The 25,503-nt window shown below is 44.2% G+C and overlaps 1 protein-coding gene and 2 non-coding genes across 6 annotated transcripts in view; all 3 read right to left on the bottom strand.

Moving 5' to 3' along the window:
* The window catches only part of hmgxb4a (HMG box domain containing 4a), a 60,503-nt gene extending 39,403 nt beyond the window's left edge, over positions 1 to 21,100 (bottom strand). The window contains exons 1-4 of one of the 4 annotated variants that reach the window (XM_070861593.1): positions 21,016 to 21,100; positions 12,577 to 12,703; positions 8,373 to 8,521; positions 4,791 to 4,878 (exon numbers count right to left, since the gene is read on the bottom strand). In XM_070861593.1, the coding sequence (XP_070717694.1) occupies positions 4,791 to 4,878; positions 8,373 to 8,521; positions 12,577 to 12,610 (271 nt within the window). In that variant the 5' untranslated portion in view covers positions 12,611 to 12,703; positions 21,016 to 21,100. Of the gene's footprint in view, positions 1 to 4,790; positions 4,879 to 8,372; positions 8,522 to 12,576; positions 12,704 to 21,015 lie in introns of those variants that run through there. The other 3 variants (XM_070861595.1, XM_070861596.1, XM_070861597.1) reach the window with 3 other exon arrangements.
* A 3,318-nt stretch (positions 21,101 to 24,418) lies between these two features.
* Positions 24,419 to 24,491, bottom strand: trnar-ccu (transfer RNA arginine (anticodon CCU)). The gene has a single exon. It is a non-coding gene; the product is annotated as a tRNA-Arg (tRNA).
* A 453-nt stretch (positions 24,492 to 24,944) lies between these two features.
* Positions 24,945 to 25,017, bottom strand: trnar-ccu (transfer RNA arginine (anticodon CCU)). Its single transcript has one exon. It is a non-coding gene; the product is annotated as a tRNA-Arg (tRNA).
* Positions 25,018 to 25,503: the final 486 nt, after the last annotated feature.

Genomic DNA, 25,503 nt, shown 5'->3' with positions numbered 1-25,503 from the left:
GACGGTTATGCAGATATGGTGAGATGAAGAGGGGTGGGAGGAGGTTTGTGTCGAGCACAAACACCGGCACAGACCCGTTGGGCCAAGTGGCTTATTTCTGTGCCGCCGACTCTGTGAATGAGAACAATGATCTCACTCACACCATCATCCGAGGTCTTGCTTCACAATCCAATCTATCGCTTTTCCCAATCCTTCCCCCACCCCCATTATTGTCTTTATTCCTTTTCGGAAAGCACTAACTCATTACGGGATACCGGTTCCACTGGCACTGGCCACCCCATCAGCATCTCAACCATGTGGCCAGACTCAGTTTCGATGGTGAGCCCAATCCTGTCTTCTTTCGATCTCCATACAATAGACAGCTGTGGAACCGTGGCTGTTTCTTCCCCATCCGAGCTGAGACCAATTCTAGCACCCTTACCTCCACCCTAGGCGAGATCAGCTCTTTTTGTATCAAAGTTTGAGTAACCACTTGGAGCTCCGCCCAATAACACCTCTTAATTTCTTAGTGTTACAACAACAACTTGTATTTATATAGCACCTTTAACATAGTAAACCGTCCCAAGACGCTGCACAGGAGTGTTGCAAGACAAATTATTTGACACCGAGCCACATAGGAAATGATGGCAGATGACCAAAAGCTTGGTCAAAGAGAAGCGTCTTAAAGGAGGAAAAGTACAGAGACGAGAGGTTTAGGGAGGGAGTTCCAGAACTTGGGGCCTCGGCAGCTGCAGGATAGTTGAGCGATTACAATCAGAGATGCTCAAGAAGGCAGAATTTGAGGAGCGCAGATATCTCGGGGGGGGGGGGGGCTGGAGGAGATTACAGAGATAGGGAGGGGTGAGGCCATGGAGGGATTTGAAAACAAGGATAAGAATTTTGAAATCGAGCTGCAAGTTTTGGATGACCTCAAGTTGAAGTGTTACATAGTATTTCCAGCACTGAAACAGGCCATTCGGCCCAACGGGTCTATGCTGGGTGTTCATGCTCCATACGAGCCTCCTCCCACCCATCTTCATCTAACCCCATCAACATATCCTTCGATTCCTTTCTCCTTCATGTGTTTATCCAGCTTCCCCCGAAATGCATCTAAGCTACTCGCCTCAACGACTCCCTGTGGTAGCAAGTTCCACATTTTAACCACTCTCTGGGCGAAGAGGTTTCTCCTGAATTCCTTATTGGATTTATTGGTAAGTATCTATATTTATGTCCCCTAATTCGGGTCTCGCCCACAAGTGGAAACATCTTCTCTATGTCTACCCTATCAAACCCTTTCATAATATTAAAGAGCTCGATCAGGTCACCCCTCGGTCTTCTCTATATACAAGGTTATAGTACACCCAGGATTCAGGCCATTGTTTGATTCTCCTGTACTCATTGATCCAGTCTGCACCAATCTTGCCCCATCCTCGAGAATGCTGCATACACTATCGTTCTCAAAAGTACCTACATCAAAAGAGATGTCATTTCACTTACATTATAGAAACTCAAACCCTAGGAAGCGTTTATGGGACTATAAGGGAAATCATGGTTGACAAATTTGCTGGAGTTCTTTGAGGATGTAACGAGCAGGGTGGATAAGGGGGAACCAGTGGATGTAGTGTATTTGGATTTCCAGAAGTCATTCAATAAGGTGCCACATAAGAGGTTACTGCACAAGAAAAAAGTTCACTGGGTTGGTGGTAGTACATTAGCATGGATAAAAGATTGGCTAACAGAAAACAGAGTTGGGATGAATGGGTCATTGACAAACAGTGACTAGTGGGGTGCCGCAGGGATCGGTGCTGGGTCCTCAACTATTTACTATCTATATTAATGACTTGGATGAAGGGACCGAGTGTAATGTAGCCAAGTTTGCTGATGATACAAAGATGGGTGGGAAAGTAAATTATGAGAACACAATCTGCAAAAATCTGGCAGATGGAGTATAATGTTGGAAAATGTGAGGTTATCCACTTTGGCAGAAATAATAGAAAAGCAAATTATAATTTAAATGGAGAAAAATTGCAAAGTTCTGCAGTACAGAGGGACCTGGGGGTCCTTGTGCATGAACCACAAAAAGTTAGTATGCAGGTACAGCAAGTGATCAGGAAGGCAAATGGAATGTTGGCCTTTATTGCAAGGGGAAGAGAGTATAAAAGCAGAGATGTCCTGCTACAACTGTACAGGGTATTGGTGAGGCCACACCTGGAGTACTGCGCACAGTTTTGGTCTCCGTATTTAAGGAAGGATATACTTGCATTGGAGGCTGTTCAGAGAAGGTTCACTTGATTGATTCCGGAGATGAGGGGGTTGACTTATGAAATAGGTTGCGTAGATTGGGCCGATACACATTGGAGTTCAAAAGAATGAGAGGTGATCTTATTGAAACATATAAGATAATGAGGGGGCTCGACAAGGTGGATGCAGAGACGATATTTACACTCATAGGGGAAACTAAAACTAGGGGACATAGTCTCAGAATAAGGGACCGCCCATTTAAAACTGAGATGAGGAGAAATTTTTTCTCAGAGGGTTGCAAATCAATAGAATTCTCTGCCCCAGAGAGCTGTGGAGGCTTGGATCATTGAATATATTTAAGGCGGAGATAGACAGATTTTTGAGCGATAAGCGAGTAAAGGTTATGGAGCGGGCGGGGAAGTGGAGCTGAGCCCAAGATCAGATCAGCCATGATCTTATTAAATGGTGGAACAGGCTCGAGGAGCCAAATGGCCTACTCCTGCTCCTATTTCTTATGTTCTTATAACACTTTAGGAAAGCCTTGGAGAGGGTTCAGAGACAATTGGTACCAAGGATGCAGGGCTTCAGCTATGTGGAGAGTAGAGATGCTGGGGTTATTCTCCTTAGAGCAGAGAAGTTTAAGAGGAGATTTAATAAAGCTATTCAAAGTCCTGAAGGGTTTTGATAGTTTCTCCTCATTTAATCTGTTTCTAGTAGTAGAAGAATCGGTAACCATAGGACACAGATTTAAGGTCATTGACAAAAGAACCAGAAGAGACGCGAAGAGAAGGTTTGGACTTCCCCATAAGTGGAAAAATCTTCTCCACATCTACTCTATCGAAACTTTTCCTAATTTTAAAGGCCTTGATTGGGTCATCTCTCAGCTTTCTCTTTTCAAGAGTAAAGAGCACAGCTTGTTCAGTCTTTCATAGAATCATAGAAATTACTGATGGTGCCCAATGGCTGAAAGTGTTCATCTATCAACAGAGGCGAGTTATAAAACAATTCGTATCTTGATTAATGCCATTAATGCGTTCACTCGTTTCAAGCATTTTAAAATCTATTTACAGACCATTAAGTCTATTAGCTGACTCTTTGAATGTACTTAGCCTAAATCTGTACTCTTAATCTCTATCTGCTGTTCAAATCTTTTAGCTTTGATCATTTCGACAAAAGGTTTCTCTCCCCTCCTGCTGGTTCTGATGAAGAGTTCCAACCAAAATATGCATCTGTCCTCTTTTTTTTCTCCAAATGCCAACTAACTTGCTGTGTATTTACATGTTTTTAATCCAAGACTGTCATAAGGTTTAGCTTTCAATCAGACTCTTGCGGGCCACCACTGAAGTGATCAACTTTTATGAGCTTTATATTATGAGCTTTATATTATGAGCTTTAATGGGACGAAGATATTGGTGTGGTGGCTCCAACAATGGTTCACTTCCGCTGGTTTGTTCCGCCCACCAACTATGACTGGAACTATTTACCGATTCCTTTAACAAACAGATAAATGGATAATTACCTGCGTGCAATCAGTCACTGTCAGCTAAAGGGCAGCAGGGCTGCATAACACAGGCTGCAGCTTGTGACATCAGGGCGATGCAACACATGAACACCTTATGGCAACAAGTTGACCAATTCACGAAAACACCTCATGAAGTTGATATCACATAACCCCAACACCCCCCTCCCCCCCGTCCAAGCACTCCCTTGACACTGGGATTATGCAACCCTTGAGCATTCCTTTGCAATTAAGAAAGACTTGCATTTATATAGTGCCTTTCACAACCACCGGACATCCCAAGCCACTTTACAGCCAATGAAGTACTTTTTGAAGTGTAGTCACTGTTGTAATGTAGGACACGAGGCAGCCGATTTGCGCACAGCAAGCTCCCATTAGTAGTAACGTGATAATGACTAGATAGTCTGTTTTAGTGACGTTGATTGAGGGATAAATATTGGCCAGGACACCAGGGAACAAAGAGAAAGCTAAGGTGAGCTGATAGAGGTCTAAAATGATGAAAGGGCTTGAGGGATGGCGTTGAGAAGAGAGTGGTGAGCTGCCTTCTTGAACCGCTGAAGTGTGTTTTTCGTAATGGATTTTGATACAATTGAGTGGTTTGCTAGGCCATTTCAGAAGGCAGTTAAAAGTCAACAACATTGCTGTAGGTCTGGAGGCCAGACCAAGTAAGGAAAGCATATTTTCTTCCCTAAAGTAAATTAGTGATCCATTTAGGTTTTAGCAATCCAGTAGTTTCATGGTTACCATTACTAACACTAGCTTTTTATTCCAGATTTATTTAATTAATTGAATTTAAATTCCCCAGCTGCCGTGGTGGGATTTGAGCTCACGTCTCCGGATTATTAGTCCAGGACTCTGGATTACTAGTCCACAATGCTACCTTACCCCATACTCGTAATGCAGTGGTTGAAACCTTCCTAATAATTATAGCTTCTCAGTTGTGGTATCATCCTTGTGAATATTTGATGCAACTTCTCTAGTGCCTCTACTTGAATCCAAAGGAGGAAGATCCCAAAGAAAAATAAATATTGGAAAAATAACCATCTAATACCTCCATAGTAGAATTCTTCTCCCGCTAAATGCTGTGGTTTCTTTTTTTTCTTATGAAAATCGGCACCCAATAGGAAACTTTCACTTTCCTATAAATAAAACAAAAAAAACTCAGATTTAAACTCGGAACAGTGTACACAAATGCAATTACATTTTAGGAACGAGGACCAAGGTTTATGGTCATCAATACAAGTCAAGGGTAAGTGGATAATTAAGGGATGAGCAACGACTTTATAGAAAACGGGCAAACTGGAGAATGGATGGCGTGGAGCGTTACAACACGACTCTTTTTGCTCTGATATTTGGGCCCTGACGGCTGGGAGGTGAAGGTGAAGGGGATTGGACAGATTAGATGCAGGAAGAATGTTCCCGATGTTGGGGAAGTCCAGAACCAGGGGCCACAGTCTAAGGATAAAGGGTAAGCCATTTAGGACCGAGATGAGGAAAAACTTCTTCACTCAGAGAATTGCGAACCTGTGGAATTATCTACCACAGAAAGTTGAGGCCAGTTCGTTAGATATATTCAAAAGGGAGTTAGATGTGACCCTTACGGCCAAAGGGATCAAGGGGTATGGAGAGAAAGCAGGAATGGGGTACTGAAATGCATGATCAGCCATGATCATATTGAATGGTGGTGCAGACTCGAAGGGCCGAATGGCCTACTCCTGCACCTATGTTTCTATGTTTCTCATACTGATCGTTAAGGAATCCCAAGGGAAATGAGCTTGAATCATCTCATCCAGAGTCCCAGTCGAGGCTAGTCCACTGCACAAACTTGCCCTCAAAAACTCTAGTTTTGTTCAGGTAGTCTCAAAGCAGAAAGAGGACCAGCATCGTTGTGGTTCGTCAGACATGGAAACATGCTTGAAGAGGGTGGGGCTGGCCCCTTGCAGATTGTGGCAAAGTCTTCAGCGGAAGTGAGCATTCCCCCCCTTTCCACCCCCCACCCCCCCCCGACCCAAGAGGGTTTGAGTGATCTCGTCAGCGTACAAGATGCAAATGCAAAGACTTCAACAAGTTGTCAGCATTCTCCAAATGTTGCTGGCATTTGTGAGAGGTCTCTAGGTGAGACAGTAGCAACAATATTGAAGGAATAAATCCATGTAAAATTAGAATACCAAGGTGCCACTGTCCATTGGTCACTATAGCAATGTAATTTGGAAATGAATAACTGACATCGGCAATTTCCGATCCACGATGGAACGGCCTTCGGGGCATGGGACAAGCTTGATGGACTAGCTGGTCTTTTCCTGCCCGTCAATTTCGGAAGTCAACTTCATATGATCCTCCCAGTTAAGTCAAGCAACTTGTAACATATAATATTCAACAAGGAACTAACTTGATAACTTACCCTCACAGTAAACTTCTCTGCCTCTCTTTTCTCCTTTAAGATGCACATTAAAACCTATCTCTGTGACCAGTCACCTATCTTAATATCACCTTTTGCGGCTCAAAGAGTCACATTTTGTTTTGCAACGCTCCTATGAAACGCCTTGGGATGTTTTACTACATTAAAGGCGCTACATAAATACAAGTTGTTTTTGTTGTTGTAATGCAAGTTAAGCATTTGATATTGCTACATTAAAGGCGACATAAATATAGTTGTTCTTGTTGTTGTAATGCAAGGTAAGGGTTTGATATTGGTAATGTGACTCCCTGCTCATGTGTGATGGCTTAGAAAGGCGCGTTATTAGTTGGTACAGCATATTGGCAGTCAACACATGGTACCACAGGATGTGTTTTACAGTTGATTGACACCCAAGAGATTTTCCAATGGATGAGTTCTTGACCTTAATTGTGACACTGAGGGTAAGTCTTGGATGGAGACCAAGTGATTCCCCATCAAGAGATAGGAAAGCAATTGCAATGGCCACGGTGAAATGGCGAAACAGCTCAATAGTGAGAATCCTAAAGTTGTTTCAAAAAAAAAAAGTAACACCAAGGAAAAAATATAAGATATATGCTTCGGAAAGGATGTCATAATAATGCTAGCACAGAAGTTAATGCCCATGCTTGTAATGGGCACTCAGTGTGTACAGATAGTCCTTCTTGACAATAGCACAAGGATGAAAATGGGAGTGAGGAAATGCAGCTAGAGAGAGAGAGAGAGAGAGAGAGAGAGAGAGAGAGATCATACGCCTTGGGACGTTTTATGTTAAAGGCGCTATATAAAGGCAAGTTGTTGTTGTTGGCTCGCGAAAAGCAGACCTCACTGTGGATTGCATCCATGATGGTAGATCCATGAAGGGGGAGCAACCCCCCCCCCCCACCCCCACCCCTTCCTCTCCTGAAAGCACCGATTCCTTTTTAATCTACAGTTCCACAGGCACCCTCCAGTCGTCACTGTGTGCGCCTTAACAATGAACGATGGCAAGCCTGTTCGACGTCAGCCAAGTCCTGTCCTCAACCTCTGTCCGGCTCCATGAACTTCCAGCACGGGTTGTTGGACATTGATCAGGAGTAGGAACCCTAGCTGTTGTCTCCCCATGTAGTCCAGGGCAATAAAGACAATTGTTGTGCCTCCCTACCAGCACCCTGCCCGGGGGTCAGCTAAATCAGTGGAGGCCTGGGATTTCCTCATTCTCACTGCATAAACTCAGCAACACATTTGGGCGATCAGGACTGTTTAATGCAGTGCAAAATTCGGGCTATTGCAGTAACGCCGATTAGATAAAATGCTGCCACCAAAGTTAACTTTCACGTGTCTGTAATGGAGATCACATGTACCAACTTCCTTCCTGCCATCATCCACAGTGCACAAAAGACACTTCACATTTTCCCACTCCAGAGACTTGAGCATATAACCTGGGCTGACCCTCCAGTGCAGTGCCGAGGGAGTGCTGCACTGTCGGAGGTGCCGTCTTTCAGATGAGACGTTAAGCCTCTCAAGTGGCACTATTTCGATGAAGAGCAGGGGAGTTCTCCCCAGTGTCCCGGGGCCAATATTTATCCCTCAACCAACACCACTAAAAACAGATTATCCGGTCATTATCACATTGCTGCCACGTTTCCTACATTACAAGAGTGACTGCAGTACTTCACTGGCTGTAAAGCGCTTTGGGACGTCCTGCGGTTGTGAGAAGTGCTATATAAATGCAAGTCTTTGTTTTAGTATGACAACAATGGGCTGCACTATAAATGTCAAAAGTGAAGGGGAAAGGAAAAGAGGCGGGTGGTGGGAGGAAGGAGTCAACAAAGATAGGCCTTGCTACAGACTGAAACTGCAAATCCACTGACAAAAAGACTGAAATGTTTATAGTATTCCATTATTTAATCTTGATACAGTCGCCCCCAACTGTGAAGAATCAAGAACGGCGATTTAATAAGTGTTCTTTTGACATCTGTTGCAGTCAATCCGACAACGCTGTTCCCCTCTATTTTGGGACGTAGCGCAAGCAAAGAAAGAAAAATTAACAAATACAACTGGACACTGCTCAGCTTGCCCCTGCCTGGATCACAGTCCCTGAATCTGGAGCCCTTCCGGTCGCTCCTCCTTGGATGAAAATGCGAGATGGGGCGGCCGCCTCCAGGGTGAGCAAAAACAGCAAGGTTTAAAAAAAAAAGCACAAAGAACAACCCTCACCTTCGCTTTCTTTTTGGCTGACTTTCGGACTTCTGCATCTATTTCCTCCTCTTCTCTCAGCAAATCTTTATACGAGCGCTTCTTCTCTCGCTGGCTTCTGCCCGCTGCCAGACCCACCTCTTCAATTCCGCTTTCACCCACTATACAATCTGCAACAGCAGTAAAGGGCTTACAAATCATCTATTTATATTTTAAGTATGTTTATATATATTGACCCCTCCGTTATTTCTGGGAGGGGAGGGGGATGAAGTGGGGCGGGGGGGGGGGTTACTTCCTCACACCGACACCTTTCTCCTTCAGCTGCAATGACCTGGGCTTCAAGCTTGTCCCCAGCCGGCCAACATTGCAGTTGTGCGATGACCTGCAGAAGGTGCGTTTCTGCGAGGGTGGGCTACTTCTATTCGGTGCTTGCCCTGTTGCAGTGGAGTGATCCGCACAAGAGGAACAGCCAAGAACTGGTGGAGGCCCATCCAATAGAACGGGCGAGCTTGGTCATTTACTGTCTCCTCTTCAGCACCGTCCAACGCCACTCGCCAAATCAGAGAAGGCCTGCTAACAGGCTTCTCCCTGTGACGCTCTATAGCCAGCCATTACAATACAATGGAGCATCCCAGGGTGATTTTCTCCTGAGAAGCTTGCTGCCTCCTCTTGACAGCATTACCGCAGATTCAAATGGACAATGTGCGCCTCTCCACGATGCAATGCATTCCAACGCGCTATGCAATCAGACCGTCTGGGTAAGGGAGTCTAAATTTAAAGTTGAGCCTGGGATTCAAACTTGCAATCCTGTGTTGGGGAAGTCCACCTCGACAACCTTTTTGTGCATGTCTGTCTGCTGGTGCTTCTCAAGTTAAGCAACGACGGCGATGAGAAATAAGATTATTCTTCCAGAGTGACAGCGGCACTCTTGCATAAGCCGCAACACAGACCAGCGGTTACCGCAAGCAGCCAATGCATTAACCTCAACAACATGCTTGAACTCAATGACCAGAAACGCACTTTTCTAATGCACGGGATGGCGGTCAAACTTCGAATTTACACCAGCGTGAATTAAAACGGATTCGAACTGAAGAGGCGGTAATTATGCTGCAGACTCATGTGCTAACAGAAGGTGGATTAAATCTAGTCAAACTCAAAAGATCCTAAACAAGCAGGAGAGGAGAGTCCTTGATCATATCTGTCTGGGTTGAATTTAAACATAAATATGAAAGGGCTTCATAACAACCCATGGAAGGCATGCAATTACAAGCCAAACGTGTCAAGGGTTGAGTCCATTTCTCTGCCAGATATTGTTCTAGTGTTCTGCAAAATGTGCAAGATATCTATAAAAATCAGAAAGCCTGCCATTCGGTTGCAGAATGAATTATTAATGTTGCTGCAGCTCAGCCGTGATCTGATTGAATGGCGGAACAGGCTTCAGGGGATGAATGGCCTCCTCCTGTTCCTAAAGCCAGAATGTAGGACTCTGCACTAAAAGAGCCCAGTTCGAATCCCCCTGGCGACTAACATTTGTATTTAGGCTCCCCCCTTGAGAATGAGTTTCACAATCTTGGCTGGGTTTCAACTCAATCAAATCGCCTCTTTGAGGGTCAATCAATTGAGCTGCAGTGGGGAGGGTCTGTGAGCATCTCTGGAGCATGTACTGTCCTGCCTGACCAACTCCGGACCCTGATTTTACAGCGAAACAGAGGAAGAGAAAAGGTGGACAGGAAACAAATATTTCATTAGCAGTTGTGTAGAAAATAATTGGAAATAAGGCACATTTATTGGGTTTAAAAAATCTAAACTAAACAAGGAAATTGATAACTATTCCGAGTATTTTTCGTCTTCGTCGAGATAATGTTGAGAAACACAAGTTCCCCCTTCCCCCCACCCCACTTTCTTTCGAATATCAGCATTAAGCATTCCCATGTCAGGTACAGATCAGATGCAGATTAAAAGACTCTCTATAATGCATTACAGATTGAACCTCCCTTATCCAGAATTCCCTTATCCGGAACCACCCTTCGTCCAGAACCATTCCGGCTACCGGGTGGCGCAGGTGCAGAACGCCGACACAAACAAATTGAAGTCCTTCTTCGCTGTCGACTCCTGCAATCGCTGGCCTGACCCCATGATCCACCGCCCCCCCCGATGATCTCTCTGCCGCACTCCCAGCCCCAAGCCAGCCAGCTCCGATATCCCCTTGCTCAGTACCCGTACCATCCCAATTTAACATGACCTTCTCTCGTTCGGAACAATCTCTTATCCAGAACAGGCCAGGTCCCGAGGGTTCGGATAAGGGAGATTCAACCTATACTGTTGCACAGCAGAAGAGCGCTTCCTAATTGGTCACCAGCAAGCTTAATAGCCCCAACTTACCGTGCGCTGGCAACAGAGACCCACATGTCTGTGAGCTACATGGAGGCCACCAGGTTTTCCCGCTCTGTTTAGGCCCAGTGTCTGATGGTGATGGGGGTGGGGGGAGCTGGGCGGGAATGCAAGTGTCACAAGGGGGCTGGCGTGGCATCGCTCGCTGGCAGTCAAAGGGCCTCGAGATATGTAAAGTGTGGTCCAAGCTGTACCAATTGAAGGGAAAGTCTTGTTCTGTAGACTTGCACACGCCGGGAACCTCACCGAGACGGACCGATTTAATTATGAATCCTTCCAGCTTGCCGCAGAAGCAGATTTTCATTCATTCCGTTGGTTTTGAATTGGAACCCAGGTCCCGGAGACGAAAGATCAATGTTCTAACCCACCATGCACCCTGTCCCATTAACCTTTTAAACATCATTTGCTTCGCATATAAATGATTTATGACGTATTGCAAGAGGCTGCAGCATTAGTTTGATGACCCAGCACACTATATACTGCAAGCCTTATAACTGTAGTGTAACTAAACTCCGTTCAGTTACAGGTATGAGCTAAAGCTACTGTAAAACCTGGTATACAAGGTGTACTGTATTAAATTCATTCAACAACTTGCATTTACATAGCGCATCTAATGTAGGAAAACATCCCAAGACACTTCACAGGAGCGATAATCACACAAAACATGACACCGAGCCACAGAGAGAGATATTAGGACAAGTAACCAAAAGGCTTAGTCAAAGAGGTATATTTAAGGAGTGCCTTAAAGGAGAGAGAGGTAGAGAGGTGGAGAGGCAGAGAGGTTTAGGGAGGAAATTCCAGAGCTTAGGGCCAAGGCAGTTCGAGGCACGGCCGCCAATGGTGGAGTAAAGAAAATTGGGGATGCACAAGAGGCCTTTGCTTAAAAACCCTACTAATTGGTTCACTGCACAATTGCTCACGTAAGTGGAATAAAAGGCACCCCCCCCCCCCCCCCAACTACCCGTCTTTGTCCATATACATTGTTGCAGCCAAGTTCAATTTCAGTATTGCACAGCTTGCGTACTGATACCGATGACTGGTATAAACCTGCAAGAGTAGGAGAAGCACCAGACTAAGCCACATCAGCTCACCAGACCCCACAGATCTGGACTGGGGGGGGGGTGTGGTGATGGACAGCCCACGCAGGAATCAGCGGGAGTGCCTGCTCCGGGTCACCGTACAGTGCGTGTGAACATGATGATTTGGATTGGATGGTGCACGGCTGCAAGGCCTCTCTCCTTAGACCAGGCCCTCCCGCCTGTGCCCCGCTTACTGGCGTACCTTCTTCCCTCCTAGGATTCAAACTTTCAAGGCTCACGTTTGAAAATGGCACGCTGGTCAACTCTCGGAGCCCACAGAATCGTACTCCGTCGTGAATTAGTGCCTCTCAGAGGCAGGTAGGTAGGGAAACAAAATCCCACAGGGGTACTGAAATAAATTGCTAAAAATATTTTAACAGGAAAATCGCATTGCACGAGGAGCACCATAAGCAAGATGTACATCGAACATTCAATGCCCCATAAAATACCTTATACACTTGGTGAAAATGATGGATTGAAATGAAACAGCATTCATAAAATTTCACTTTGCTTTGTTATAAAGCTAGCAAATGAATGCAACCACAGCAAATCAAAAGCCTCTTCTTTGCCAGAGAGGCAACATTTGACAGAACGGTCTTAAAAAATTGCCAACGTACAGGCTTGAGTAGTGAGCGTCAGAAAACTAGCCATGCGTCCCAGTTTGAACGAGCATCTAGGACTTTAAAACATACATTTTAGAAGCAACTGGCTTGTTCCAAGTTACATTCATTGTGCCATCACCCATAATAAATTACCTTCTTTCTTCTTGAGTGCTTCATCATAAGCCATGACTGGAATCTGAAGTTAAAATAATGTCTGACAGTGTAAACATTTGGACAGCCAGGTCTTTCAGCCAGTTGTAGGTTTTATCTGCATCGAATCCTGCAGCACGAGAGAGAGGGGAGAAAAAGGTTTTAACGTATTTCCTTTCCACAACATGTAACTATCAGGAAGCACAGGGCAGACTGGGTCTCTCTTCCTTAGGTGGAAGGTTGAGGGGTGACCTGGTGGAGTCTATAAAGTTATGAAGGGATTTGATGGGGTAGAGGTAGAGATGCATGTGCCGTGGTGATAACACGGTTGCGATGAATGTACACTCTGGACTTGATTTTTAACAAGGGCTGAGCAATTTGAAAGAAGGACTTGCAATTATACAACGCCTTTCACGACCCCAGGACGTCTCAAAGCACTTTACAGCCAAAGAATACTTTTTTTGAAATGTAGTCACTGTTTTAATGAAGGAAACGCGGCAGCCAATTTGTGCACAGCAAGGTCCCACTACCAGCAATGTGATAAATGACCAGAAGAATAAATATTGCCTAGGACACCAGGGAGAACGCCCCTGCTCAATCGTGTACTTCACAGGAAGCTGTCTGAACACAAACATTCAGCACAGATCCCTGCGCCACAGATGATTGGAGCGTGAACTATTGACAGATTTGACTGAGGAGTACGGTATTAAATAATAAAGACTTGCATTTATATAGCACCATTCACAACCACTGGATGTCCCAACGCGCTTTATAGCCAAGGAAATGTAGTCACTGTTGTAATGTAGGAAACATGGCAGCCAATGTGCGCACAGCAAACTTCCACAAGTAGCAATATAATAATGACCAGTTTGTTTTAATGATTGAGGGATAAATATTGGCCAGGACCAGGGATAACTCCCATGCTCTTCTTCGAAATAGTGCCATGGGATCTTTTATGTCCACCTGCGAGGGCAGACGGGGCCTCGGTTTAACATTTCATCCGAAAAACAGCACCTCCGACAGTGCAGCACTCCCTCGGTACTGCGCTGGAGTGCCAGCCCTGATATTTGTGCTCAAGTATCTGGAATGGGAATTGAACCCACAACCTTCTGACTCAGAGGCGAGAATGCTGCCCACTGAGCCACAGCTGACACTGATCTGTAGGTGTTAATGGTAGCGGGTCTGCTTGGATACCTGTCACGAGTGAGGCCAAAATTAGGGCCACTGTTCTTCACCATCTTTATCAAAGAGCTGGATGAAGACAGCGGTGAAATGATCCACAAGCCTGCAGATATGAAGATATGCATGGCTGCGCGGACCTTGGGTGAAAACAATAAACTGCAGGCGGATCTAGATACATAGAACATTTAATAGGTCCATGTCCGGTAGATGTCTAATATAGCGGTAGAGACAAATGTAGCACAAGGTACTTGAGCTGGGGCAACTCCGAGCATGTATACATCATGCAGGGTGCGTGCAGCAGGACCTGGGGTTAGAGTGCACAATGAAGGTCTACGACCAGTGCTGCAAGGCCATGATGAAAGTGAATGGTTATGTTAAGAGGTATTGCCAGGACAATTAAACATAAAACAAAAACTATTATCCTTTCTTTGTACAAGGTCTTCATATAGAATATTGTGTTCAGTTTCGGTTCCCTGACATAGAGACCCTGGAAAAGGCTCAGAGGAGGGACACTTCATTGATACCTAGTTTAAAGCCTTTTAGGTATAACAGGCTTAGAGAACTGTTTTTCTTTTTACTTTGGAAAAGCAAAGACTTTGAGGAGATATGCTTGATATGTAAAAAAAAAGATTTTAAAAAGATATTTGCCTCGGTCCAAGTAGATTTGGCACCTGGTCAGCAACGCCTGGATATTAAAATTCTGAAGCTTGTTTTCAAATCCCTCCATGGCCTCGCCCTCCCTATCTCTGTAAACTCCTCTGAGATCTTTGCGCTTATCCAATTCTGACCTCTTGTGCGTCCCTAATTTTGAATTGCTCCACCATTAGCAGCCATGCCTTCAACTGCCTGGGCCCCAAACTCTGGAATTCTCCATCTCTCTCTCCTCCCCTAGACGGTCCTTAAAACCTATCACTATGTCACCGGTCTGAAAGTCTCCTTGTACGGCTCAGTGTCAAATTTTGTTTGATAACTAGGCTTATATTCACTAGAATTTAGAAGAATGAGAGGGGATCTCATAGAAACATATAAAATTCTGACGGGATTGGACAGGTTAGATGCAGGAAGAATGTTCCCGATGTTGGGGAAATCCAGAACCAGGGGACATAGTCTTAGGATAAGGAGTAAGCCATTTAGGACTGAGATGAGGAGAAATTTCTTCACTCAGAGAATTATGAACCTGTGGAATTCTCTACCAAAGAAAATTGCTGAGGCCAGTTCGTTAGATATATTCAAAAGGGAGTTAGATGTGGCCCTTACGGCTAAAGTGATCAAGGGGCATGGAGAGAAAGCAGGAATGGGGTACTGAAGTTGCATGATCAGCCATGATCTTATTGAATGGTGGTGCAGGCTCGAAGGGCCAAATGGCCTACTCCCGCACCTATTTTCTATGTTTCTATAACTCTCCAGTGAAATGCCGTGAGATGTGTTACTATGTTAAAGATGCTATATAAATGCAAGCTGTTGCTGTAGACGGGTTAGGGAGGATCAAGGAACATAAGCTATGAAATGGCTGAACTAGATGCCACGAGGTTCTTTTCACAAAGAGCCATCAACGTTTGGAATAAGTTGCAGAAAGTGCAGATTCACTGTAAGCAATGAAAAGGGAGCTGCACATATACGGACAGCAGCTCGGTGGTTAGTTAAGAGTTAGTGCCACTGTGGTCTCCTGGAGCTTGCATTTGTGGGGCCAGAGAGGAATATCTCAAGTTTTTTCTAAATTGGCGTACAGTTTTTCTGTCTCTCCCAGGAGATTATATGACTGCGTGAAGGGAGCTGGGAAAGAGAATAGGAGTGATGGCTTGTGTAAGTTACATCATGCTGGGAAGGGAGAGGGATGTAAGGCCAACGATTTTTGTTCCACGTACTTCTTAGAATGTTCGAAATGCCATGACTCAAACACTGAGATTGCTCATAGATTCTTAGTTATAAATTTATCTTAAAATATTATAGTAATCCTTTACATTCACACCCCTCCTCCAAGTCTTCCCTCTCTGATACCATTACTCCATTATTAACACACTTGCCAGCCTTTAGATAAGATGGTAAATCCTGTCTCTCTGCACAGGTGAACATAAAAGAACCCAAGGCACTATTGAGGAGGAGCAGGAAGTTCTGTCAGTGCCCTGACCAATATTCCTCCCTAAATACAGGTTATCTCACCACTTAGAGTGAATGAGAAATAAGGATAAACTATTTCCAATGGCTGAAAGGTCGATAACCAGAGAGCCCAGATTGAAGGTGGTTGGCAAAAAGCAACATAAGGAAAACTTTTTTAACGTAACAAATGGTTAGGGTTTGGAATGCGCTGCCTGATGGGATGGTAGAAACAGATTCAATAGTAGCCTTCAAAAGGGAATTGGATACATACTTGAAGGAGATATGGGGAAAGAACAGGGGAGTGGCTCTAACTGGATTGCTCTTCAAAAGAACCGGTGCAGACTCGATGGGCCGAATGGCCTCCTTCTGTGCTGTGCCTTTCTATGATTTATCTCATAGCTTCACGTTTGCCGAGAAAACAAGTGACAACACTTCGAAAGCAATCCATTGTTTGTACAGCACTTTGGACTGTCCAGAGATGTGATACGGTGCAATATAAATGCAAGTTCTTTCCCTTATTTATAAGTCTTCCATTAAAATTCCAGATGTTCCCTTCCTGTCCCTCTTGCAGCTGTTTGGGCTATTTCAGGTTAAAAACACAAAAATGATACTTCTTTCAATATTTTATAATGCATAACTCAAAGCTGGCATCAGTAAAAACAAAAGTGACTACAAAGCGATTGGATTGTGATTAAAACCCAACAGATTCACTAATTTAACCAATCTGGCCTATGTGTGACTCTAGTCCCACACCGACGTGGTCCTCCAGTCCCACACCAACGTGGTTGAGTCTCAACTGCCCTGTAAAGTGGCCCTGCAAGCCCTGTTCCCTGCAAGCTAGAAGAACATAAGAAATAGGAGCAGGAGTCGGCCATTTGGCTTCTCGAGCCTGCTCCGCCATTCAATAAGATCATGGCTGATCTGATCATGGACTCAGCTCCACTTCCCTGCCCGCTCCCCATAATCCCTTATTGTTTAAGAAACTCTATTTCGGTCTTAAATTTATTCAATGTCCCAGCTTCCACAGCTCTCTGAGACGTCGAATTCCACAGATTTACAACCCTCTGAGAAAATAAATCTCCCCTTATCTCAGTTTTAAATGGGCAGCCATTATTCTAAGACCATGCCCTCTAGTTCTAGTCTCCCCAATCAGTGGAAACATCCTCTCTGCATCCACCTTGTCAATCCCCCTCATAATCTTATGCGTTTCGATAAGATCACCTGAATTCCAATGAGTAGAGGCCCAACCTACTCAACCTTTCCTCATAAGTCAACCCCCTCATCTCCGAAATCAACCTAGTGAACCTTCTCTGAACTGCCTCCAAAGCAAGTATATCCTTTCGTAAATATGGAAACCAAAACTGCACGCAGTATTCCAGGTGTGGCCTCACCAATACCCTGTATAACTGTAGCAAGACTTCCCTGCTTTTATACTCCATCCCCTTTGCAATAAAGGCCAAGATTCCATTGGCCTTCCTGATCACTTGCTGTACCTGCATACTATCCTTGTGTGTTTGATGCACCAGTACCCCCAGGTCCCACTGTACGGCAGCACTTTGCAATCTTTCTCCATTTAAATAATAACTTGCTCTTTGATTTTTTTTCTGCCAATGTCCATGACCTCACACTTTCCCACATTATACTCCATCTACCAAATTTTTGCCCACTCACTTAGCCTGTCTATGCTCTCCGCAAGCAATGCTCCCCACAAGCTGTGCTTTGTTCTGCATGGCCTGTTTCTTTTACTGCCTGGTCACCTTAAACTTCTGCGTCAGCGCGGTGCCTACAATGGAAAAACCAGTGACGGTCTGCACGTGACCTTTCCCATTTTGGGCAGCCGCCAAGGGAACATTCCTTACCAGCCACTCAATTGTATCAAACTGCTACAAAGAAAAACAGCGGCTGAAGAAGGCAACCCACTACCACTTTCTCAGGACAACTAGGGATGGGGAATAAATGCCAGCCTTGCCAGTGATGCCCACATCCTAAGAATTAAAAATCTTGTGGCCTCATTGCAATAATCAATTGCAAAGCATTAATGGACTTGGAGCATTAACCGAAAGGAATCATTTTAGCACAAAGCTAACCAATAAATAGTTACTTGGTCCAGGATAGACTATTATAAATATCTAGTCATTTTTTTTTTAAGTAATGGAAAAATTAGTCTGGCAATATATTCGCCAATCCCAGTTTTTTTCCATTGTCTTCTGTTGATCTGGGATAAAGATAAATTTGAACTTATTTTCATTTTTTTTTAAATAACTTTTTTTCCCTGGGCAATTCTCTCCCCTCCTATAAAAGGTATTGACTTCTTATTGTTTTACAGTTCTGCAAGCCCTCTCTAGTACTTTGGACAAGTAATTGTTATTCTTGCATAAACTTAGACATTTGACAGGTTCCCCAACATCACAGATGAACCTGGTCCCTGATAGGGTTAGATGAAATGGGGTGGGAGGAGGCTCGTGTGGAGCATAAACACCAGCATGGGCTAGTTGGCCCGTTTCGGTGCTGTATGTTGATACATCATCAAATGTCCACATATTTCCAGCAAGGACTACTGAATAGTGGTTGGGCGTACAGAGACCAAGTGTAGTGCTTGACCACCTGAGCTAATTCAGTACGGATCAAATCATAAATTAATCGTCTGCAAGTACCAGATACTTGCTGGATAAATTTAGATTGTGGAAATCTTAAATGTAACCTGCTTTAATATATCTCACTTTGAAAATCGAAAAACACTCCATATATTTCAATAATTTGCAATCTTAAAAAAAGGATAAGGAGACACTGGAGGAAAAAAATATATAGGAAGGCACTGGAAAAGGTGCAAGGGAGATTTACAATAATGATACCAGAACTGAGAGGTTATACCCATTAGGAAAGACTAACTAAACTGGGCCTATAGTCTCTGGAGTTTAGAAGAATGAAAGGTGATCTCATTGAAACAGACAAGATTCTTAGGGGGATTGACAAGAGAGATGCTGAGAGATTGTTTCCCCTGGCTGGACAGTCTAGAACTAGAGGGCACAGTCTCAGAATAAGGGGTAGGCCTTTTAAGATGAGGAGGAATTTCTTAACTCAGAGGGTTGTGAATCTTTGGAATTCCACGCCGCAAAGGACTGTAGATGCTGGATCGTTGAATATATTCAAGGTTGAGATAGATAGATTTTTGGACTCTGGGATATGGAGATTGGACGGGAAACAGGAGTTGAAGGTCAAAGATCAGCCATGATCTTACTGAATGGCGGAGCAGGTTCGAGGGGCCGTATGGCCGACTCCTGTTCCTAACTCTTATGTTCTTTTCTCTAGAAAAAAGACTGAGGGTTGACCTGATAGAGGACGAAGATCATGAAAGGGTTTGACAGGGTAGATGTGGAAAAGATGTTTCCACTTGTGAGGGAGACCAAAACTATGGGCCATAAATATAATGTAGTCACTAATAAATCCAATAGGCAATTCAGGAGAATTTCCTTCACCCAGAGGGTGGTGAGAATGTGGAACTTGCTACCACATGGAGTGTTTGAAGTGAATAACATAGCCTGTAAGGGGAAGTTAGATAAGTACATGAGAGAGAAAGGAATAGAAGGCTATGTTAATGGGATGAGATGAAGGAGAGGGGGAAGCTCGCATGGAGAAACACAGCAGCACAGACCAGTTGGGCCCAATGGGCTGTTTCTGTGCTGTAAATTCTTTGTAATATAATTGACAAATGTAGTTCAACACAGATAAATCTGAGGTACTACATTTTGGAAGGAAGAATAGGGAGGTCACTTATTACTTGGATGAGTCTGGGTGAGGTAGAGGAACAAAGGGATCTCGGAGTACAAATACACAAATCGCTAAAAGTTGTGACACAGGTTAGCAAGGCCATAAAAAAGCAAACCAAGCACTAGGGTTTATTTCCAGAAGGATAGAATTGATAAGTAGGGAGGTTATGCTAAACCTGTATCAAACCTTAGTTAGAGAACACTTAGGAGTACTGTGTCCAGTTCTGGTCATCACATTATAAAAATCATATTGAGAAGATTTACAAGGATGATATCAGAAATGCAAGGGTATGCACATCAAGAACAGACTGGGTTACTTTTCTCTTGAAAAAAGGCTGAGGAGTGACCCAATTGAGGTCTTTAAAATTACAAAAGGTTTTGATAGCGTAGACACTGAGAGATTGTTTCCACTTGTGGGGAAGAGCATAACTAGAGGCCATCAATATCAGATAGTCACCAAAAAATCCAACAGGAAATTCAGAAGAAACGTCTTTATCCAGAGAGTGCTGAGAATGTAGAACTTGCTACCACAGGGAGTGGTTGAAGCGAATAGTATAGATGCATTTAAGGGGAGGCTAGACAAGCATATGAGAGAGAAGGGAATAGAGGGTTATGCAGATAGTTAGAGGAAGAAAGACGGGAGGCTCGAGTGGAGCATAAACGCCGGCATGGACTGGTTGGGCCAAATGGCCTGTTTCTGTGCTGTATATCCGATGTAATATCTCTTTTGCATCACAAATGTCACATCAGTTTTTCCAATATTTACAACTCTGCACTAACCTTCAGTAACAGCAACCCCCCCCCCCAATCCATGATAATCCCCAGTCTCTCCCCCACCCATGGATTAATTCCATATTTCAATGCAGAAATGATCTGATTTGGTGACAGATCAGAAAAGGTCAGCTCCCTCTAAAAATAAAATCTGCAAAATTTAAAATATATATTTTTTTTTAAAAACACATTAACTTTACAAAAGTGAGTGAATTGAAAGCTAAAATTTAAACTTTAAATTTAAACTTAAATTTAACACTGGCACAAGATGTTCTATCTGGCCTGACACCAGCCCCCGATACCCAGGGCAGCACCTCTCCCTGCCTTCCCGCTCTTTTTCTCAATCTCTGGCCCAGTTTTCCATCCCTATTCCTCCGTGGCCGACCCACCCAAATCCCCCCCCTCCCGCAGCCGCCCACCAGGCGACCTCGGCCGGCCACCGCATCCAGGAAACACCGATGCTTCGCCGGATCCGCTAGGCCTCCCCAGCCGTTGGGCCAGTTTCCCGCCCGATCCCAGCCGGCCCGCGCCGGTTGCCGGTGTGCTAATGGTGGGGTGGGTGAGGCGCGGTTACTCGGGACCGCGGAAGCGCACTCTCCCTCACTCTGTCGGGCCGGACTCGTACCGTGAAGCCGCCGCCCCGCGCCGCCATTGCCCGCCAGCCGCCGCCATCTTGGTCCGGGAAAAAGCGGCGAGCCGCCGGCAGGCCGGGGCAATCGAGCACCGAGCGCATCGATCCGCATCTCTGGGACAGCACCATCGACACTCGACACACTACACCACATGTGGGTTTCAATTTGGGACTGACTATTCGCTCTGCACTTTTTCTGTCCTTCTGCGCCTGCGTCCTCTTAAGACTCTGCCCCCAATGCCTCCCGCCCTTTTTACAGAAGTCAAAACACTGTCACTATTCACTTCATACCCAATAAACCTGTGAACAATCTGTGCCCAATGCCCCATTTACAGTGGGGGGGAGGGGGCACTTGCGCTGGGGTAAGGCACTTCGGCTGGGGGAGGCATGCACTTGGACTGGGGTACGGGACTTTGGCTGGGGAAGGGATGTTCTTCAGATTTAGGATGAATGTAAAAAGATCCCATAGCAAATAGAAATGCCGAGGAATTCTCCCAGTCAACATTTAACCAACACTGCCACATTTGCACCCATCAAAAACTAAGTGAAACAGTGCAGTGTATGTAAAGAAAGACTTGCAGTTATATAGCGCCTTTCACAACCTCAGGCTACCCTAAAGTGCTTTACAGCCAATGAAGTACTTTTGGAAGTGTAGCCACTGTTATAATGTAGGAATCGCGGCAGCCAATCTGCGCACAGCAAACAGCACCATGATAATGACCTGATCATCTGTTTTAGTGATGTTGATTGAGGGATAAATATTGGCCAGGACACCGGGGATAACTCCCCTGCTCTTCTTCAAAATAGTGCTGTGGGATCTTTTACATACACCTGAAAGCGCAGATGTTTATATTATTCATAAAATATATATATAACATGTTATAAACTTTCTGTGTATATTACACATATAAGCACAGTCTATATATTACGGCAACACTCAATGGAACATATACACATTATACAAAGGGATTTCAACACAAGCACGAGAATTTTAAAATCAAGACTTGCTGGATCAGGAACCAATGTAGATCAGTGCGCACAGGAGGGATGGGTAAACGGGACTTGGTGCGAGTTAGAATATGGGCAGCAGAGTTTTGGATGAGCTTAAGTTTACAGAGGGTGGAAGGTAGGAGGTCGGCCAGGAGAGCGTTGGAATAGTCAAGTCTGGAGGTAACAAAGGCTTGGATGAGGGTTTCAGCAGTGGATGAACTAAGGCGGGGCGGAGATGGCTGATTGTCACAGAGGTGGATGTCGGTGGTCTTGGTGATGGAGAGGATATGGGATTGGAAGCTAATTTCTGGGTCAAATACGACACCAAGGTTGCAAATAGGCTACAAATGCACTTGCAAGTTTGTGCAGATCATCTCTCTGCCATTTTAGTCCCAGGAGCCAGACTTCAGAGTTTAAAAAACATAGTATCAAAAGCTTTTTCTTTGGTCTCGAGAGCTGGAACCTCATCATTGAGGAAGAAAAAGGCCTTAAGCCAAGGAGAAAGAAACTGACATACACACTCAATGGTTATAATGTGACAAATGCAAGAAATATTATTACAAATAGATAGATATGTAGCACAGAGTCTGCAGCATTCACACGGGCAAAACAATAATGTATGCCCATCATAAGAATATATGAAATGGAGCAGGAGTAGGTCAGATGGCCCATTGAGCCTGCTCCGGCATGCAATAATATCATGGCTGATCTTCAACCTCAACTCCACTTTCCCACCCAATCCCCATATCCGTTGATTCCCCTAGAGTCCACAAATCTACCTCTCGCAGGTTTGAATATACTCAACGACTCAGCATTCACAACCCTCTGGGGTAGAGAATTCCAAAGATTCACCACCATCTGAGTGAAGAGATTTCTCCTCATCTCTGACTTAAATAGCCGACCTGAGTCTAAGCCCCCTAGTTCTAAACTCTCCAGCCAGGAGAAACAGCCTACCAGCATCTACACTATCATATACAGAGTGTACACACTACCTACAGACTTCATAGCCATGGTACAAATATTACTCGACAAGGTGGATGCAGAGAGGATATTTCCACTCATATGGGAAACTAAAACTAGGCGACATAGTCTTAGAATAAGGGGCCGCCCATTTAAAACTGAGATGAGGAACCATTTCTTCTCTCAGAGGGTTGTAAATCTATGGAAATCTCTACCCCAGAGAGCTGTGGAGGCTGGGTCATTGAATACATTTAAGACGGAGATAAACTTTTGAGCAATAAGGGAGTAAAGGGTTATGTGGAGCGGGCAGGGAAGTGGAGCTGAGTCCATGATCAGATCAGCCATGATCTTATTGAATGGTGGAGCAGGCTCGAGGGGCCAAATGGCTGACTCCTGTTCCTATTTCTTATGTTCTTATTACATAGCTTTGAAATATTATGTTTCATGCTTCAGGCATTATGTTCTACCTGCCTTATATTCACTGGTCTTCTTCCAACATGGTGTAATGGATACAATCAGGATAGCTTTCATATGTTGCACACTCCAAAACAAGGTGGAATAAAAAGTGGTTGCAGGAGGGAGTCACTGAAGAGAGAACTCGAGTGGAGCATAAATACCAGCATGGACTAGTTGGGCCGAATGGCGAGTTTCTGTGCCGTGTAGATCCTATGCAATAGCAGTCCGGGTCCTGGTCAATATTTATCCCTCAATCAAGATCACAGAAAGGGATTATCTGGTCATTATCAAATTGCTGTTTGTGCGCAAATTGGCTGCCGCATTCCCTACATTACAACACTTCAAAAAGTACTTCCTTGGCTCTAAAGTGCTATGGGGCGTCAAGGGTTGTGAAAAGGGTTGTACAAATGTAAGTCTTTTTCTTTTGTTTCTCATTTCACAAATGAAGGACTGGAAATGCTCACAAAAGTTATTATCCTCAGCAATGTAAAGCTGAACTGTGCAGTTATTTTCAAATATCCCAGTAAAATAATTGTACTGTGCATGGTTGAGATGTGCACAGCGCCCGGGCAAGTAACTCTTCGGCAATCAAAAGCGACACATAATATTCTATGTTGAAGGAGTTAATTAGTGTTTCTGCATGTGGTTCTTTGCTCCAGCCAGAAATACACATAATAATTGTCATTACACCACGTATCCGGCAGGAGGTAGAAAGACAATGCAAAATATTGCATTGTTTCAACTTAAACTTCCCATTATGTTTTAGTCAATCTGACAATGATTCAAAAAAGTAAATGTTCATAGAAAATCAAAATACAAATTCCAATTTTTTTCTGTAAATTCCTCTTGAAAAGCTGGGGAAATTTTAATTTGACGATTTTAATTTCGAAATAAATTACGGAAAAAAAATTTGGAAAGTCTTATTATTTTACAACTTGATTTAAAAGTTAAAATTACAGTTTTCATTTAAAGAAAAGAAAAAAGTGTGTATCACCCCAGATGGGACTCGAACCCACAATCCCTGGCTTAGGAGGCCAGTGCCTTATCCATTAGGCCACTGGGGCTGCGATGAAATACATGAAAATCGGCAAACTTAAGGGCCATTTTGTGACTGCGGCATCACAAAGTGAGCATCTTTTAGTCGGATTTCAAAGGCACATTGTTGGGTGGGTATTAAATCGATTCGCCGCATCCTCCCCATGTGGCCCGAACAGTGCAGTATATAATCAATCAAACCCAAACTGTGCAAAGGTAGACAAAGTGAAAGACTTGCATTTATATAGCGCCTTTCACTGAATCTGCTTCCACCGCCCTTTCAGTCAGCAAAACAACTCGCTGAGTTAAAACATATTCCCATCTTTTTCCACAGGTTGCTGACACTCAGAACACTGACTTGTTGGCTCCAGAACATAAATTAGCTTTTAGCCAAACTGGAAATTTATACAAAGGGGATTTATAGAAAGAAAGATACATTGACAATTGTAATTCCTATAAAGCTGCAATCTTTAAAAGATCATCACCCCAGATGGGACTCGAACCCACAATCCCTGGCTTAGGAGGCCAGTGCCTTATCCATTAGGCCACTGGGGCTGAATACATGGAGTGGTCCACCTGAGACCAACCAATTGACCACTCTGAAATGTGACATCTGTCTCACATTTTCAGAGTGTGAGGAAGTTGAGCACTCATGGAAGCTATTTTCTCCTATCATATTTCATCATCATCATAGAAACACAGAAAATAGGTGCAGGAGTAGGCCATTCGGCCCTTTGAGCCTGCACCACCATTCAATAAGATCATGGCTGATCATTCCCTCAGTATCCCTTTCCTGCTTTCTCTCCATACCCCTTGATCCCTTTAGCCGTAAGGGCCATATTTAACTCCCTCTTGAATATATCCAATGAACTGGCATCAGCAACTCTCTGCGGCAGGGAATTCCACAGGTTAACAATTCTCTGAGTGAAGAATTTTCTCCTCATCTCAGTCCTAAATGACCTACCCCTTATCCTAAGACCGTATCTCCTGGTTCTTAACTTCCCCAACATCGGGAACATTCTACCCGCATCTAATCTGTCC

The sequence above is a fragment of the Pristiophorus japonicus genome, chromosome 19 (assembly GCF_044704955.1).
Source record: "Pristiophorus japonicus isolate sPriJap1 chromosome 19, sPriJap1.hap1, whole genome shotgun sequence".
NCBI classification, from domain to species: domain Eukaryota; kingdom Metazoa; phylum Chordata; class Chondrichthyes; family Pristiophoridae; genus Pristiophorus; species Pristiophorus japonicus.
The sequence above is the reverse complement of the archived record's forward strand: the minus strand, read 5'-3'. Positions and strand labels throughout refer to the sequence as shown.